The sequence below is a fragment of the Camelus ferus genome, chromosome 6 (assembly GCF_009834535.1).
Source record: "Camelus ferus isolate YT-003-E chromosome 6, BCGSAC_Cfer_1.0, whole genome shotgun sequence".
Classification (NCBI taxonomy): domain Eukaryota; kingdom Metazoa; phylum Chordata; class Mammalia; order Artiodactyla; family Camelidae; genus Camelus; species Camelus ferus.
Genome location: NC_045701.1, coordinates 13,913,248 through 13,930,647, shown reverse-complemented (window position 1 = coordinate 13,930,647; position 17,400 = coordinate 13,913,248). Strand labels below are relative to the sequence as shown.

General features: G+C 37.2%; 1 protein-coding gene across 11 annotated transcripts in view; it reads right to left on the bottom strand.

Moving 5' to 3' along the window:
* Window positions 1–17,400, bottom strand: part of MYO5A (myosin VA) — a 173,762-nt gene that overhangs the window by 96,368 nt on the left and 59,994 nt on the right. For 10 of the 11 annotated variants that reach the window (XR_004320441.1, XM_032481171.1, XM_032481161.1 and 7 more), the window contains exons 3-6: window positions 15,359–15,530; window positions 13,323–13,467; window positions 5,139–5,295; window positions 649–792 (exon numbers count right to left, since the gene is read on the bottom strand). Coding sequence is in view for 10 of the 11 variants with exons in the window: in XM_032481171.1 (XP_032337062.1) it covers window positions 649–792; window positions 5,139–5,295; window positions 13,323–13,467; window positions 15,359–15,530 (618 nt within the window). In the remaining variant the exon portion in view is untranslated. Of the gene's footprint in view, window positions 1–648; window positions 793–4,149; window positions 4,168–5,138; window positions 5,296–13,322; window positions 13,468–15,358; window positions 15,531–17,400 lie in introns of those variants that run through there. The other variant, XM_032481170.1, reaches the window with a different exon arrangement.

Here is a 17,400-nt window from a genome sequence, read left to right as displayed (position 1 = left end):
CTAATGATAAGTCTCCACATTCCTTAGTATACCTGTAACTATGTAAATGCATGCCTGCCAGTGTTATAATATGTAATATCTCCCACTTACAAATTAAAAGGGGCAAGAGTATAGTGTGAAAGCAAATCCTGCACAGATATGTAGATCTGAGTACATTCTTTGACAGTAGCTCACAACTGGGTTGTGAGGACCTTTTAAATCTCATTTTCCTATCTATGCAATATCATACTCAGTGAGGAGAAGAAAAACGAAAGAAGACAGGATAATTTTTTTTTTCCCTGAACTGAGTTCAAACTGTAGCTCACTGAAGCATAGGCCAATGTCTTCCCTATCATCTGGGAAACGTGACAGACAGGACTAAACTAATAGCACCTCTTCTTAACTAAGCTTTTCCTACTCTTTCTGGAGGAAAGAGTCAAAAACCTCATTAAACATCAATCAGTGCCCAGTCCTAAAGATGATTAAGCTAATGGGTATCCCCCTGCCTCTGACAGGCGCTGTTTCACACATTTCAGTCCAGATGTGGTTTGCAGTAATACTGTCATAACATGCTCAAGAATATCTGGGGATGAAATGCGTACCAACAAGCATGAGCTCTGGACTTAGACGGCGACCTAACACAAGGATATGTGTGCATGCCCGGCTTACCTGGAACACCACTCTGGACTTCTCTAAAAGGTAAGTTCTCATATTGGCACCAATGATTCGATACCTCTTGTCAAAACCAATCTCGATATACTTTCCGAAACGACTGCTATTATCATTCCTGGTTGTTTTAGCATTTCCGATTGACTAAGAAACAAGAGGGGAAAAAAGAAGATTTTAGAAGTGCATTTCATGCCATGACATTTACAGAGTTTGTTCAGGGAGAGAAAGAAGAAAGTAGAACACAGCCCTCTAAACCTGATTCTTTTAAGAACAGAACCACTTTTGCCCCTGCAGGCACAGCCACCCAGGTATATACTAATAGTCCTCATCTGCCTTGTTATTCTCACAGGAATTATTTTCAGAAAGAGCAGACCTGAGCCCAGCGGTTGGGAGGTCCTCACCCACCATGTGTGGTGATGGAAAGCACTCACCCATCTCAGCAAAGGAAGAGAATGGGTGTTCCTGGGTGGTGCTTAGGCACAAGCCCTGAGTTAAATTATTAGGGTTTTGGTTTATTGAAAAGCTTAGTCTGTTTCATGTAAATAAACTGGTTAAGACAAATGAATATTTTCCTGGAAATGCTCTGGTGTTCAGGGTCTCTTTAGCCAAAAGTTTCCATCATCTTATTCCATGACAACAAAGACCCAGTGAGTAGACTGATCATTAGCAGAGTATTAGTAATTATCCACTCAATTCAACGCCACTTTCAGAAATCAGACACAGTAAAATCTGGCTTTGGATTTTGATAGTTGTATCTAACTTGCAAGACATCTGCTACAGAAAACAGAGAATATAACTTTTTGCTAAATTTCTTAATATAATCTTAAAAATTTAAGTGGCATATGCACTGCTTTCTGATTTAGGTAACATGCTTTTATAAATTTTTCTTTCAAGGCAAAGCAAAAACACGCTGTAGCTAGAAAAGCAAGTGCTCACATAGTGCACACATTAAATATAATTTAATTTCATATAAGATTAATATCTTTCACTGTGCAAAGCCTGTGACTATCAGGATTAGAATACTGAAACCACAGGAGAGAGAAAGATATGAAAAATCTCTGGAGCGTCAAAAACGCAACACAAAACAGGTGATGAAAACAGTAGTAACAAAACCACAAAAGTCAACACATTAGGTTCTCTGATTAATAAAAGAAAACATATTTTCACTCTCTGCAGTACAAGGCAGGTGATGTCCTATTTCGTTTTGGCAGTGAGAACACTGCTAAATTTCAGATTAACAGTGTAGATGGAAAAAATGGCTGGAAGCTATCTTCCCAGCCAAATAACAGAGGGATTTAATGCAGCCCTGGATAATTTAACAATACATTTACTCAGATATCCTCCCACTTAATATTACAAAAAGCACAACAAAAAGTCTCCATATAGTCCCATTATTTTTATTCTGTTCAGAAAATGAAATTAGTGATACATGCAAAATTTTCTTTCCGCAAAATCTGTCGTGTCAAAGAGCAGATGAAGGGTCACATGTAGCAGCGGTGACAGCAGGAAGCTACCGAGTGCTCACCAGGCCCTGTCCTGAGCAAGCTGGGGAGGGTGGTGCACAGCTTCTCCTCCCTCCCTGACTCAACCCAGCCTCCACATGTCACCCCCCACCATCGACTCAGAGTGGGGGTCAGAGTGGTCAACCTGCCGAAACAATACCACGCCTTGTGAGAAGCAGCAGCGGGTAGGCCAGGGTTGAAACAGACCCCTTTGTCTTTGAGTATAAAGTATATAAACACAGAGCACAGAATGGCAGAAAGAGTAAATGAAGCAGAAGTCTGAAGATCTGGGTGTCGGGCCAGGCCCTACCACCACCCTGTCGTCATTTAACCCTCTGAGAAGCGTTAGTGTCCCCAAGTGTAAACGGACTAGAACAGATGAGCTCTGGGGTCCTTTTCCAAAATAAGACTATGATTCTAAGCCTCTGACCTGGTCTGGGAAGAAGGTTATGTGTATGAACAGTCCCTTTTGTCCGTTCCCTCTAATCGCGGCCTCTGCCTCGTAAGTACTAGATTTACAAGAGCCTCGCTAATGCTGTTTTCACCCCAATCAGCAAGAAATTGCTTAAGGAAAGCAGTTTTGTGTCTTGTTTTTACTACTGATTTCAATGAATTGTTGAGTGATTTCTTCTTTACTAAATGAAGATTAAAATCTTCAACTACAGTTACTGAAGATGAGCAAGAACTACTAAGACCCAGTGTGCCCCCCAAATCTTCCCCGTCCCCATCTTAGGATAATAATTTCTAGAGAAAAAAGGGTGAAAAAGAAAATTTCATAAAATTGAGCAAAAAAGAACCATTTATTTCTCTCTACATCACTCGTATTTTGCGAAAGGAGCCTATGCAGAGGATGAGGAGCTTGCTTTCTAAAGGATAATGTGCAAACCCCATTAGCCACTGGGCTGTGATATTAGAGTGTGGGGTACTCATGATCATTGGAGACCCAGACACGCCTTTTCTGACATCACAGTAAAGGGCTCTGATACAGGGACATAATCTCGAGGCAAGTTTAAAAGCAACAAATTTTCTAGGTCACATATTCAACAGTTTTATCTGTATTTTCTGCCTGTAACTATAAACCCTTTGTCACCATTCTTTAGCCCTATATTCCATTTTAATCTTTCAAACTGGGATGCCCTCATTTGTAGTTTTGAAAATTAGTTCTCTCTTTATCAAATTTTCTTAATCCAAACTCCCACAGAGAAACTAAACAATAATATAGAAGGAAGTAGCTAAGTCTAACTGATGACTTTATCTTTTTTTGGTTCACGCTAGCAAACAGTAAATTCCTTATAACTGCATATTAAAAAGTAGTATCTGTAACCATCCCAAATCTTTAATATCACTCCTACTAACACAAATCTGTGTTGTAGACAAAAGTGTAGTTATTTTTTGAAAGAGAATATAGCAAGGCTGTAAAATAGTTCATTCAACTTGACATATTCTAGATGCTTCATTCCAGACTTATTACATGGTCAGGGCTAGAAGAGACGGGATTCTCCGATGCCATCAAAATCACGACTTTGGGATCTTATAACATTAGGGACTAAGAACGGTTTAACTACCACCAAATACCAAGAATTTGTTGTTATGATCAAAACACTCAAAATAATGGTAGAAAGCAAAGCCTTGTTGCTTTCTAAACCAAAACAAAAAGCTGGCTATACAGACAGTATCTTCCCACTAGTAACACGAGTGGCGTCCACCACTATACCTGTAGCTTAAATTCTTTCAAAATCTTAGTATTTTCTCAAAATCTTTACTACTCTCTTTCGGCATAAAGGTCTGTTTTCTTGTGTCTGTGCTATTTCAGAAAACGTTTCCAGTTCTCTTTCCATAGCTCACCCAGCCCAGGAGGCCTCTTAACTTCCCCGGCACATCTTATTCTCTCAGTCCCAAGAATAGAAGTCCTGCTGCTCTAAAGGGCAGCCCTGTAGGTAAGGGGTCACAGTGTTCTGTTCTAAAGTGTCACACAGCACTGCACTCCAGGCACAATTACCTCCGGGCTGATTAGTGCAAAAACCACTTGTACCACAGGTGCACCAGGCCAGTTCTAAGCGCCATCTGTGTTTGGGTGACAAACAAGGCTTGACAAAGGAAGAACAGGATAAAAAATGCTGAGTAGTAAGAAAGGTTTGTTTCCACATCTCCAAACTACTTTCTCTCCATTGAATGAGACTTATTTTCTCCAATTAATTGGACTACTTACAAAAATGTAACTTTCTTAAAATTATATTAATTGACAAATAATTCTCTAGTTACAAATCCTAAAATACTCAAATTCTCACACAAAAAGGTCTATTTTCTTTGGCATAAGCATTTGTATAGATAGTCTACTTTTGAAGGACATTCTTTCATAGCTCTTCCTTTTTCAAGGATTTTTAGTTACTCAGTTTCTTTTTCTAACCTAAAGTTGTGTGATGTGCTCATCAGAAACAAGAAGGAAAATATTTAAAAGATCATGATTTAAGTCTATAGTTCCTAACTTGGAAAAAAAAAAAACCTTATAGCTATACAGCTTGGACTAAGTACAGAAAATGAAATGCAGGCAGAGGAATAATGAAATTCATTCATGCTTGAGCATAGTGAATCCAATGTTTTGGAAGGAGCTTAAATAAGAGCTTAGGATTGGGAGGAAAATGAGTAGCTTATACTTCAGTACAAGGAGCAAGAGATAGGAGTCAACTGGAGGGAAAAAAACTGTAGAAAATAAAGTGCCATTGCCAGCTAGTTGGAGGCAATAATTCAATGGAGCTTAAATATGCAGGATTATGGAATAAAGTAGACTCCTATATAGATGGATTTTTAAACAAAATGTCTAGCTTACTAAATTTTTACTTTTCCTAGATGTCTGACTAATACCCGGAAAGGTATTTTCTTACTCTTAGTGGTTGAGAGATGACAAATGTTCTAATGTATGCTGTATCAATCCATTTTTTTGAGCATGTTTCTTAATAAGAGAATACAGTAAGGCTGCTGCTGTCTTACCTCCATGATGGGGTTGGAGGCCAACACCTTTTCCTCAACATTGGCTTCACTGGCAGAACCACTCACTGTTGCAAAGTATCGCATGGCATACTTAGCTGAGACTGTTTTTCCTGCCCCAGACTCTCCACTTACAATGATGGACTGATTTCGTTCATCTCTGTAAAACAAAGAGTAACTGACAGTGCTGTCCATTTCTGAATGTGATTACATTATTTTCTCTGGGTTCTCATCAATGAGCCATGGTGAGTTTCTGCTGGTTCACACATACAAAAATGTTAGAAGGAACCTATGAATGATATGAAAATACTACTCAATTAAAATTACAAATTGCCTACTAGGTAATAGTCCATAAAGCAGTGTCTCCCACAAACTCTAGCTCCTATAAAAGTATCCTCATTACCTGAGGAAAAAATGGTTAATTTGTTGGCTGATTCATTCAATCATAACTCAAAGACTATCAGCTATTACAGCTTTCATTCATTCACACAATGACTCAAAACTCTAAATGATGAACTTGCTCTTAAGACCATGATTTTTTTGAGGATAAGGACCTATGTCACTGTATTATTAATATCCAGCACCTAGTCCAGGGTCTGACACATCACAAATGCTAAATAAATGTGTATTGATTATAAGGAAACAGAACTTCAATGAGCAACGTAGCCTAGGAATAAATCTGCCATGGCTATGGTTTCCACTGGGACAGAGGCAGGAAACCCACTTTCTGAGATGAAACCAGCAGTCAGCTTGAATCCACCAAATTAATGGAATTAGTACATAAAGGTAGTATCATTTGTGCTCTTAATTTACAGAGACTTATAACTTCAAAGGTTTTTAGTGGAACTATCCAATAAGGACAAAAGATGAGAAGGTTATTTCATGATAGAAGATGATCTGTTTATCTTTTAAAAGAGATTTACTTATCCAACAAATATTTAGCCAACACCTACTACATGCCAAACATTGTGCTAAATACTAGGGATACAAGTTTATAAAGCCATGATCAGCATCCTCAAGGAGTTGATGGTCCAATAGAAAAGACACACTAATAATTCAAGATTACAATACAGGTGATGGGGCAATGAGAGGAGGAACAGGTGATCAGGGAAGGCTCCCTGGAGATGATACTTCAGCAAAGTCCAGAACAATGAGTAGGAGAAAGCAAGCAAGGGATGAGGAAGTTAGGGAAGAAACAATCCAGGGAAAGGAGATAACATAAATGAAGGCTCAGATGCAAGAGAAGTCAGGAAAGATCAGATATTTTAGTTTGGCTAGAACATGGAGTAATGAAAGGTAAGTTTGCAGAGGTTAGCAAGAACTGGATCATAAAGACCTTACATGAGATATTAGGGAATTCGAAGTTTACCTAAAGGTCACTGAATGCCCCTGAACAGAAAATAAACAATCCAATTAGTAAAATCACTCTGGCAGCAATGTGGATATGGGTGGCAGGAGGTCCAGATGAAAAGTTATGAAAGTCTAAATAAAGACTGTGGTGCTCATGACTGAGAGAGGCAGACAGGTTTAAGAGACATAGACACCAAAGCGATTGAAAAGTACTTGGCAGTATATTTCCAAAGTAGAGATTTTTCTAAGGTAAAGGTTTTTTTTTTTAATTGAGAAAGTGGGTGGTCACTGCATTATTTTACAAGCCTTAAAAAATACAATGGGAGTATCCAATTCAGGCTTGACTAGCTATATTCACATCACACTACCAGGGCCGTGCAGCAGCCTATTCCAATGCTCTGACTCCCATATTGTGATACTGTGGGGAAAATCAGGAGGATCCAGGTGACACACTAAGGAATGTTTAATTCTTATAGTAACAGCCTTCATGTAATCCTCATTTTTATAAAATATCCTTGAACCTCATACTCACCATCTCATTCCCTTTTTGTTTGAATTTCTAGGCTCAGGTGGATATTCCCATTGCCTCTGTTCATTCATGCCTGATTTCAAGATAAATCACTCTTTTAAAAAATGGTTCTCATTGTGGTGCCAATGCCCTTCTTTCAAGTCATTTAAAATTTCTCAGAACGGATCTTTCTTGATACATGAATCAAGGGACAGTATCAGCAGTCTTCAGACTCCCTTCTAAAATTTGATTAGAAAAATGATCTTTCCCTAATTCCTGCATGATCAGTTCTGTCACTACACCCTGTAGGATAGCTAACTTGACAAAATTCTCCCAGCATTCCTTCCAATAATACACAAGATGAAGAGGCTTCCAATAGTCTGATGATAAGGAAATATTAGTGGGAACTGCTATCCTAAACTGTACTGCCTTTGAAATAGTATTTCAAGTCTTGTGACAAAATGTTATATCAAAAAAATCTAAAAACTCATATGTAATAGCCCTTTCCTATGTCATGGGGAAGAAGAGAAATATTAAAGGAAATAAAGTTGAGGATTATTCAAATGAATCACACAGAGTAGTACAAATACACACATAGATACATTGATGTCAAGCACATATCAGATACATTTTCTTTTCCAGAATTTAGGATCCTGGATCCATACAACCAATAATTTTTAAGGACTTTATTATTTATTATTACATTTCCCCAACTTTTTGGCAGATGTTTTCCTTTTTCTCCCAAGCTACTAGGAACGCTCTACTAGGAGCATTCCAATATATACCACTTTTCCATTATATAAATCTTTCTGAATCAGACTCTGGTCTTAGATCTGTCATTTACCAGCTTCATGACTTTGAGCAATTGCACGACCTCTCTGGGTCACAGTTTCTTCATCTTTAAGACTGAATAACATCTAAAATCCCCTTCAAATTCTAAAATACTATAAACTAATACTCAAACTAACTCTGGAGTTGATTTTTCAGATGTTGGAGCCTATATTCTAAGCCAGGTAAACTCTTGGGACTGAGAACAATCGGAACAGGGCAGGACTACAAATACCCAGATGGTCTTGAATGACTATTATGAAATGAGCAACATTTTTTCTCTATAGGACTCTTGAATCTGAGATGGGCAAAATCAATAAAGGGCTACAAAGAGAAAAAAGGTAAAACAATCCATTTGCCTGCTTTCAAATTAAGAAGGAAACAGAAATCTTTACAAAATAAGTACAAAAAAGTCTTTAAAATGTTTTTAAGTTATATGTGGCCATAGAAAGAAAAGCCAAAAAGAGACAAGAGCAAAGACAGGTAGAACTGGAGAGCCAAACAGAGGCAAAGAAGGGAGACGGGTAATGCATAATAAAGACATGCAGAGGGCAAAACAGTGTGATGGAAATGAGGAGAAAACTGACAATAACATCAGAGATTAACATTTTATGGTTTTAAAGTGAGTATCAGAGTCTACCCTATTCTATTCATAGAGCTGTAAGCTTTAGATTATCACATATATGTAGATAATATCTGATTGTTCTTCGAAATTTTAATTAGCTGATCAACCACTATTCATAATCCTTTAGGTACTCTTGTCCTTATAAGAACCTTCTTTTACATTTGTGATGTAGATATCACATCAAGTGCCTGATAAAACCAAGTTAAGGAACAGAGATTCACCACTCTTCATCAAGGACAGATCAATCTGGAGCAACCTACGGATGCATGAACTGAAAATTCATGTTTCCTAGCTTGGCCAGTACTCTCAAGGGCCTCTGCAGTGATCTTATATGGCCCGGATACTGGGTTCCTTGGAGCAGAGGTGAACTGTTGGGACCCGTTGCAGTCAATGGAGCTTCTATTGACTATAATGTGAACTAAAAGTCACCACCTAAAAATACTGCTTCGTTCATTCATTCAACAAGCATGTAATGAGTAGCCACAATGTGCCAAGCACTTCATGAAGATAAAATACTCTAGGGCCATAGCCTATTGGGAGAGACTGAAATGTACAGTTAAAATACAGTGGTGTAACTGCTAGAAGAGAGGTCTTTCCAGGACATTATGAAAACATGGAGAAAGGATATGGGACTAGAGGGAGATGTGAGGAGGCGATGTCAGGAAATGCTCTCCAGAGAAGGTGATGCCTCAATTGACTCTTATATGATAATTAGGAGAAAACTAGGTTGTATAGGGGGAAAGGAAATGGGAATTAAACAATGTAGAGACACCTGAAACTCCAGGAAACAAATTATTCAAGGACAGAACACCACTCTGGGTTGATGAAAGAGAGACATGATACATGTCAGTCTACTTTCCTTCTATGGTCCCCACTATCTATCTATGTCTGTTTAGTATCTATAGGTTTATCTATTTGGTCTGTTCAGCCTTTCCTTAGATTATATCTATTAAGATTTCATTTTGTATCAGGCATATTATTTTATACATTTTCCTTCTGAATTGTTCCCTTTAAAAATGTAATCTCTAGTTTATCATGCTCATATTGAATACTATTCTTATCTTCCAAGACCATCATCTTGTCCTCTGCAGACTTAAAGAGCATACTTTCCATTTACATCCAGGTCATTAATGAGGAAACAAAGTAATGCCAGCCTCAGACCTGACTCATGCAGAACACAATTTACTATATCCACCTACCTTGATGGTGACTCACTGATAACCACCCACTAAGTGTTGCCATGTACCTTGGTTAAGTGTACAGGCACCTAGGTCTAATTTTTAGCTTATAAGTGAATGTTTTCTTGAAACAAAACCTAGTTTTATTTTTTTGCAGGCACTCAATAATTGCTTCTCCCTTATTTGATCCCTTGCTAAAAAGGGAAAAATATTAAGTTAGTGTAAAATGGTGCTTTCTTCCAAAGTCTTGTATTTACTGTGATGTGGCTTCACTTCAGACTCTGATCCCTGTCTCTCTTGTTAGAGAGGTGCAAAGTTTTTCCACATTATTATCACTTGTCAAAAACCAAGGGGCTCTGCTATGTCTCTCCAAGATTTCTGCTTTTAAGATCAATCCCAAGAAGAAAAGACTTAAACTCTAAAGCTGATACTAGACAATGAGCTCACAAGGACAATATTTAGTATTTTTTAAGTGTGAATATTTACTGTAAGAGTGTGCTGGCACACTGGTGAAAGCTAGACACACAGATCATTCAGGAAATGAAAATAAGCATCCCCAGAGACACAGCTAGTTCCTGCTGAGAAGCCTGTCACATGGCTGCCAGACCTTTTCACGTCAACCTGACGTTCCTGTTCCATCAGTATAGAGCCTATGAAGTTAATATAAAGATGCCATAATAGACATAGCCAATTTTATTTGTTTGTAATTTTTATAGACTCTTATACTTACTGTACTTCATTCCTACTACAACCTTATTGTGTATAGTACTCAGTAAGTCTCAAATTCATATAATAAAGAATTCTGAAGAGAAATCATTTACCAGGAGTTGAAGTGGTCTCAAAGTAAAACTTGCGTGGAATCATAAAGAATAAATAGAAATTAGGCAGATAAAGGAGCATGGAAAGTGATACACCAGGCTGAATAAAAGGTACATAAATAAAAGTGTGTTAATGTTAATCTGAGGAAATAGACATGTTCGAATAGGGCCGTGTAGTTGGATGTAAGAAAATTAAATAATAAAGAAGACAGGCTTTGGAGTCTCAGAGCTGGATTCAAATCTTACCTCCCAGATACTATTTATTAGCATGATACCATGAAAGTTACTTTCCTCAGTTTCTTCACTTATAAAGTGGGGTGATGATGCATCTGCTCTCAGGGATGTAATAAAGATTAGACGTAATATGCCTGACACCAAGCTTGGCACAAAGTATACCTCTAAACGTGGTAGTTATTAATTAATAGAAGTTAATCCACCTTGTTTTTATATATATGTAAAATTCCTTATCAGGTAGCACTCACTACTTCAAATCTATTTGCACAAGTAGGATACCTGGTACCACATGGCAGGTGAGTCAGTGGTATAGTTGGTAACAGGAGAGATTTTACAATCTTTAAAAGCCAGCATCCACTTGGCCAATGAACTTTAGGACAGGAAGCATTCAGGGACTGCCTGGGCAATGAAAGAAGGGGCACCCTAAGGGAAGGCCTGGCAATAGAGTCAGGAGTAAAACGTGATGGGTAGCTAAAATAGACGCAAATAGAATGCAGACATGAGACACCATGATGAAAAGACTGTGATGATACTAACAGCTTATATTTGAATGGTATTTTTCAAAGTGCTTTCTATGTTTATCATCTAATATAATTTTCACCTCTGAAGTAAGCATGACAGGTATTATCTTCTCCTCGATTGGGGAAACAATAACAGAGAGGTTAGATGGCTTATGCACAGTTAGAGCAGAGTTGGGTTGTTACATTCCACATCTCCTAGTTTCCAGAGATGCTCCTTCTGCTTTGCTACTAGCTCTTTACTATAGTCTGCCCTCCACTAGAAAGAGTAAAAGGCTTATGCATTACTTCCTAGGAAATAAAAAGATAACAGATGCATACCACAGAAAATCTTAAATGCAGAGCTAAACCATCTACTGAAAGTGTTGATAAAACTGAGGCCCAGGGAGACCAGAAGATTTAAGCTCACACAGTTATTTACTGATGGAGCTGTGACTAGTATGATTATCTTTTCCATTACACCAAGGTTATGCACATAACTAATTTATTTCAAGAAAACCCATCAATGAAACTTAGTCAATAAAATATGTTTATTCTTACTATTCACAACGGAGCAAAAAAATATACCAAATGAAAACAATCAATATTACCTGGTTTTAAGGAAACAAAAGAAAACAAACTGATGTTTTAAGGCAAATAATAATATTGTTATTTATTTACCAGAGAGCAATCAGCTCCAGCATAAAAAAAGACTGGCAAGAATGTGAAACAAGAACATGAGAAGAAAAACAGATTCAGCAGCCCACTGAGTTTTTCTCCTCTGTAAGCCAACAGGAATATATATTTTTTTGAAGTTGGATAAGCTGATACCAAAGTCTATATATAACAACAAACACCCAAGGATGGCCAGGAAAATAATGAAAGAGATAAACTAGGAGGGGGTTTAACGGTATCAGACACTAAAACATACTAAAAGCCACAATAACCAAAGCACTGTTGTGCTGGGACATGAATAGATAAAGGGAGTTGAAAGGATAGAAGCCAAGAAATTAATCCAAGAACATAAGAAAATTTAGGATAGTCATATTCTAATCATAAATTTTAGGCGGCATCTCAAATAACTGGGGCAAAAGATGGGTTTCTTAATAAGTGATCCTGGGATAGCTGGATAGCCATTTGAAAAAAGATAAATTTAGATCCGTATCTCACATCATACCAAAGTATAAACTTCAATGAGATCAGGGACCTAACGGTAAATTAGAAAACAATACAAGGACTAGAAGCAAAGAGGATTAATTCCTCTCTTACCTTGGTGTAGGTGAAAGTTTTCTTAAAATGACTCAAAATCCAGAGCAATAAAAGAAAAGATTGATAAATTTGCATGGAAAAATACCATATGTGTTTTAATAAAAGGTCACAATGACTCCTATGGACTCTGTCATTGAAGCAATTCTAAAATTCTGTCTTACACTGGTCCCTTCATGTACAAACATTCTCCCTGGTTGGAAAGGAGAAAATAAAAACCTCTGCAGTATTAGTTTTCTCTCCATAAATTGCTTGAAGGTTTCGCATATCACATTTACAATATGCCAAGTTCTTACCTGTAGAAGTGTTAAAAATGGACTATTCTTCTATGCATGTATAGTTTTGCATTACATTACATTACTAAGAGAATAATCTAGTCTTGAAAGTAGCTCTTTTTCTCCTGTTCTTCACTCTCAAAATATGAAGTTCCACAATTACATCAAAGACATTTTCCTGATGCTATTCAGGACCACTGATGCCCTAATGTATGCTAACTGTAAAATTCACACTTTCCTTGAGAAATTCTCCTAGATACAGACAGATTTCCTTTAGCACTTAGGCCTTTTAGTTCTGGTCTAACACTCACTAGCTGATGACACTGGGCAAGTCACATAATACCTCCAAAACCTTGATCCACTCATCTGTGAAACATAACATCTGTCCTTGCACAGTCACTGAATTACAATTAAAACTGTATGTCCTTTTGCAAACGTGAGGTTATTTTAATAATAATGCAGGCCATCTAAGACAAATTAATCAAGGCCGTTTATTTAATAATTTACAAGTTGTTATTCACTGTATTTCAAAATATCTGTGACTCAGCAAAGAAGGAATTATCGCATTTAATAAGACTCATGAAATAATAAACAGAGCTTCCACCCACCTGGCCATTTGCTTGTAAGCTTCTTCAGCTACTGCAAAGATATGTGGATCCATATCACCCATGTTCTGACCACTATATGCATTAATAATATCTTCTCCATAAATAGGCAGCTGTTCATAAGGATTTATAGCTACTAGGACTATACCTGGAGGAGAAGGTGAAAAAGCAAAAGAAGTCAGTGCTATCCTACTGGGCATATCAAACTTGGTAAAGTGAGAATCACAGTTAACACAAATTCAATTTCAGTTACTATTAAACTAACAAACTGTTAAGGATCAAAATATATCATAGCCTTTGCCTCTGAACTCATTATACCTAGTCCTAACTAAAACACTATTTAAAAGCATGACTACATTATTTAAAATAATGAAAATTGTGGCAATGTTAAAAGAAGTTTAAATATTTTAATAATATTTAAGCCAAAAATTCCACTTCTAGAAATTTATCCAAATGAAATAATCATAGACCATGTAAAGGGCTTTTTTAAAATAAAGATTTTTTATCATTAATTTTATTCATAACAGTCAAAAATGGAAATAAAATACATAATAAAGGGAAAGTGATTAAATACCCTGCTATATCCATGTAACAGACTACTGTGCTACCACCACAAATCATGCTTATAAAGAATATTAAATATCATAGGAAAACATGACACAAAACTATATATAGACTGATTCTAATTTTACATCTATTTATACTCTTCTATATACACACAGATAGGATACAAGACAACATAATACTGGTTATTTTTCAGTGGTGAATTATGTGTAATTCTTTTTCCTTTTTTATACTTTAAAAAAAAAGTCCTTAAATTTTACAGCAGATGTGTATTAACTTAAGAAAGTCATTCATTCAGTAATATTTATTTGGCTCCACCTATGCTTCAAGTTTTTTCTAAGTGCTAGGTTTACAACAGCAAACAAAAAAAAAGACAAATCTTTGCCCTTGTGGACCTTATATTCTAGAAGGAAACTCAGACAATTAACAAAATAAGTAAGAAAAAATATATATGATAGGTTAGATAGTAGGAAGGAAAAGGGGGAACAATTAAACAGAGAAGGAAGACAGATACTGAGAAGAAAGAAAAGACAGGGAGGGCAGGAAAGGCTTCACTGAGAAGGTAGCATCTGTGCAAGAAAAAGATACATTAAAAAAAAAAAAGAAAAGTGAGAAAAAGAAATATTCACTTAATAGACAGGGAAGAAAAAGAGCAAATATCAAGGCTATTAAAAATATAAATTATTTTAAGAAGAAAAGATAGCTGTCCCTGTTCAAAACAGGGACGTAATGATGAAATGCTGAGCACTGAGCTGGGTACACTTAGCAAAGAAACTTAGAAGGAAATGAATGGAAATCCCAGACCTGAGTCTCAGAAGAAAATGATTAGTGAAAGAAAAATAAGAAGTCAGTAGAGAAAAAAGAGCTAGGGATGGGGGAGAAAATAAAGAATAAAAAGAAAATAGAGAAAGAGAAAAAGGAAGGAAAGGGGGAATACACACATGTGCATGCTTAATTGCTGAGAGAAAAAAATCCTGAGCTGGCTCACCGGCTGCTAATACTGAAATGAGCAGGGGCCCAGGCAAACAGATCAAGGAAGAATGGTTATTACGAAGAGTCAAGCCAGTCCTGCATTTCTGAGTCACTGAGAAAAAGAGAACACTAAACTTCTTGAACCCACCCAGGGGTAAGTCTTTGGACATGTACTCTTCATGTAGTGGTTTTTGCAAGAGATGAAAATAACTCGCAAATTGGTATTGAATATGGCATATGACTTCTGTGGGGGGAAAAATCCAAAAGATGGGCCCACTTCTTTTTATTTTGAGCAAAATTATGTAAATTCGCAAAGGAGTTTATTCAGCATAAAATGCAACTAGCTAATGAACACTGGTAAGTCTTTTTGATAACTCTGAAGTGATTTTTGTCTCTAAGAGAAGATCCAAACACAGCCTTCTTCCCTCATGCATGATATTTCCATGGCTATGTCCATTACAGAAAAGAATCCACAGTCCACTCAGACAGCAATGCACACTTACCACAATATGTATAAATAAGTTTGGAATCAATAAAGCGGACTCTGAGATTGTGGAGCACAGCAGGCTCATGAAGATAGCTGAGGGCTGTGAGGTCATTTTCACCCACGAGTATGTCAGGGTTTCTTAAGTGAGGCAGCTCCTTGGTCTTTGGATCTAGACGATATTCCAAATCCTGAAAATGCACGAGATACAGCATCTGGATAAATCATGACATTAAACACAAAGCAGGACCATGCATTTTGCTTATTTCTTATTCCTGATTTGCTTCTCAGCTATTAAATGCATTCTTTTCCTGGCACCTTCCAAAACCACAGAAGAATAAAGAGAGTCTTCGTTTTCACCAGACATATTAACTCATATTCACATTTTTTCCAATGTAGTTCGAAAAGTCAAAGGCTGAATTTTTTTTACCTAGTTCCTTGATCAGAGTTTTTTATCTTTAGTAAAATAAGCTTTTTTTTCCCTTCACCTGTTACAAGTAATAGTATAACAGAGTGGTCAAGCGCTTGGCTCTAGAGCCAGATTAAACCATGTTTAAATCTCCAAACTAGTACTTACTCATTTTGTGGTCTAAATCTTTCATTGGTTAAAAAAAAAAAAAAAGCATTATAGAATAGCTCACAGCATGAGGTAAAAATTAAATGAGGCAATGCCTGGCATGTGGTAAGTATTTGGGAACTCCTAAACCCCAAGAGGTCCAAGAATCCCCTAAAATTAGGTGTAACACTTTATGTGTATATACATATGCATAAATATACACACATATGTGTACTCTTTTTAAAGACAGACAATCCATAGTTTTCACTTGATTTTTATTGAGGTGCTTGGACCCCCAAATTAGGAAACACTACTCACTTTTAAGCCAAGGGAATATGGCTTTATGGGAAAGCCAAGCATGGAGATTGTCATTCAACTACGTATTAAGGGCAAACAACATACGGCGCATGAAAAGGAAAAAAAAAAAAGCAATATAATTGTAGAGAGGGATAAGCTGGTTTTGTAAAAAGCCACGGAATACTTTTGTTAATACTAAAGAGATATATAGAGGTCAAATATTAAAATCAAGTTGTAACAAACTATGATAAATGAGGAGGAACGTTTTACAATTTGCCCCTTGATCTCTCTCTACCTGTTTATTAGGGTATAATGTCCTTCTCCAAAGCTGACTGGTCCTTGCATTGGCCCCTGCCATACACAAAAGCCACTTCCAGCTGTGTGATCTCGGGTAGAATTACTTAAGATCTCTGAACTTGGCTTCCTTATTTGGAAAATAATTATAATACCACCTACTAACCCACAGGACTGGTGTTAAGAATTAACATAAGAAATCACAGCCCAGTGTGCCTAACAGAGTGGGTGATCAATGAATGAATGCTGAATAAATTAATTCCTTGGCATTCAAGGCCCTGCTAATCGAGCCTGATTCTTCTCTGCCTTCTTCCTGAATAATCTCCTTGTCTTTGTTTTGCTCTCCTGAAGTTCATCCTCCGTGCTGCCACCAATGAGTCCTTTCTAAAACACAAGCGTGGCACCTTCCTCTGTTTAAGAACACTACAATACTCCCCATAGCATACCAGGTGAAAAAGAGTTTCAGCATGAACACCAGGCCTTCTGTGCTCTGATTCCCACCCCTATCCTCTTGCCAGTCGTGTGCTCTCACTTCACATCCCAACAACATGGAACTTGTGTGTGCCCCCCAAATCCCTCCAGATCCCTGAAATGCATTCCTCCTTGTCTGCTTGTCCTTTAGACAACACCTCTCTGACTCCTAACCTTCACCAACCCTCTGACCACTCCGCCCTCTATTCTATTTTTGTTTCCTGATTATATTTGTTGTATCATGTGTCACACTATTCATAATTATATCTACTTCTCTCACCTGACATTAGTATCAGAGAGCATACCTTTTGCCACCTCTGAACATGTTATATAGCAAGTACCTTAATACACAAGCCTTGAACTAGAACACACACCTTTCTAAATCTCTGCTCGAGTCAACTTGCTATATTCACTGTCTCCAAATATATTCCAATCCTCACAAG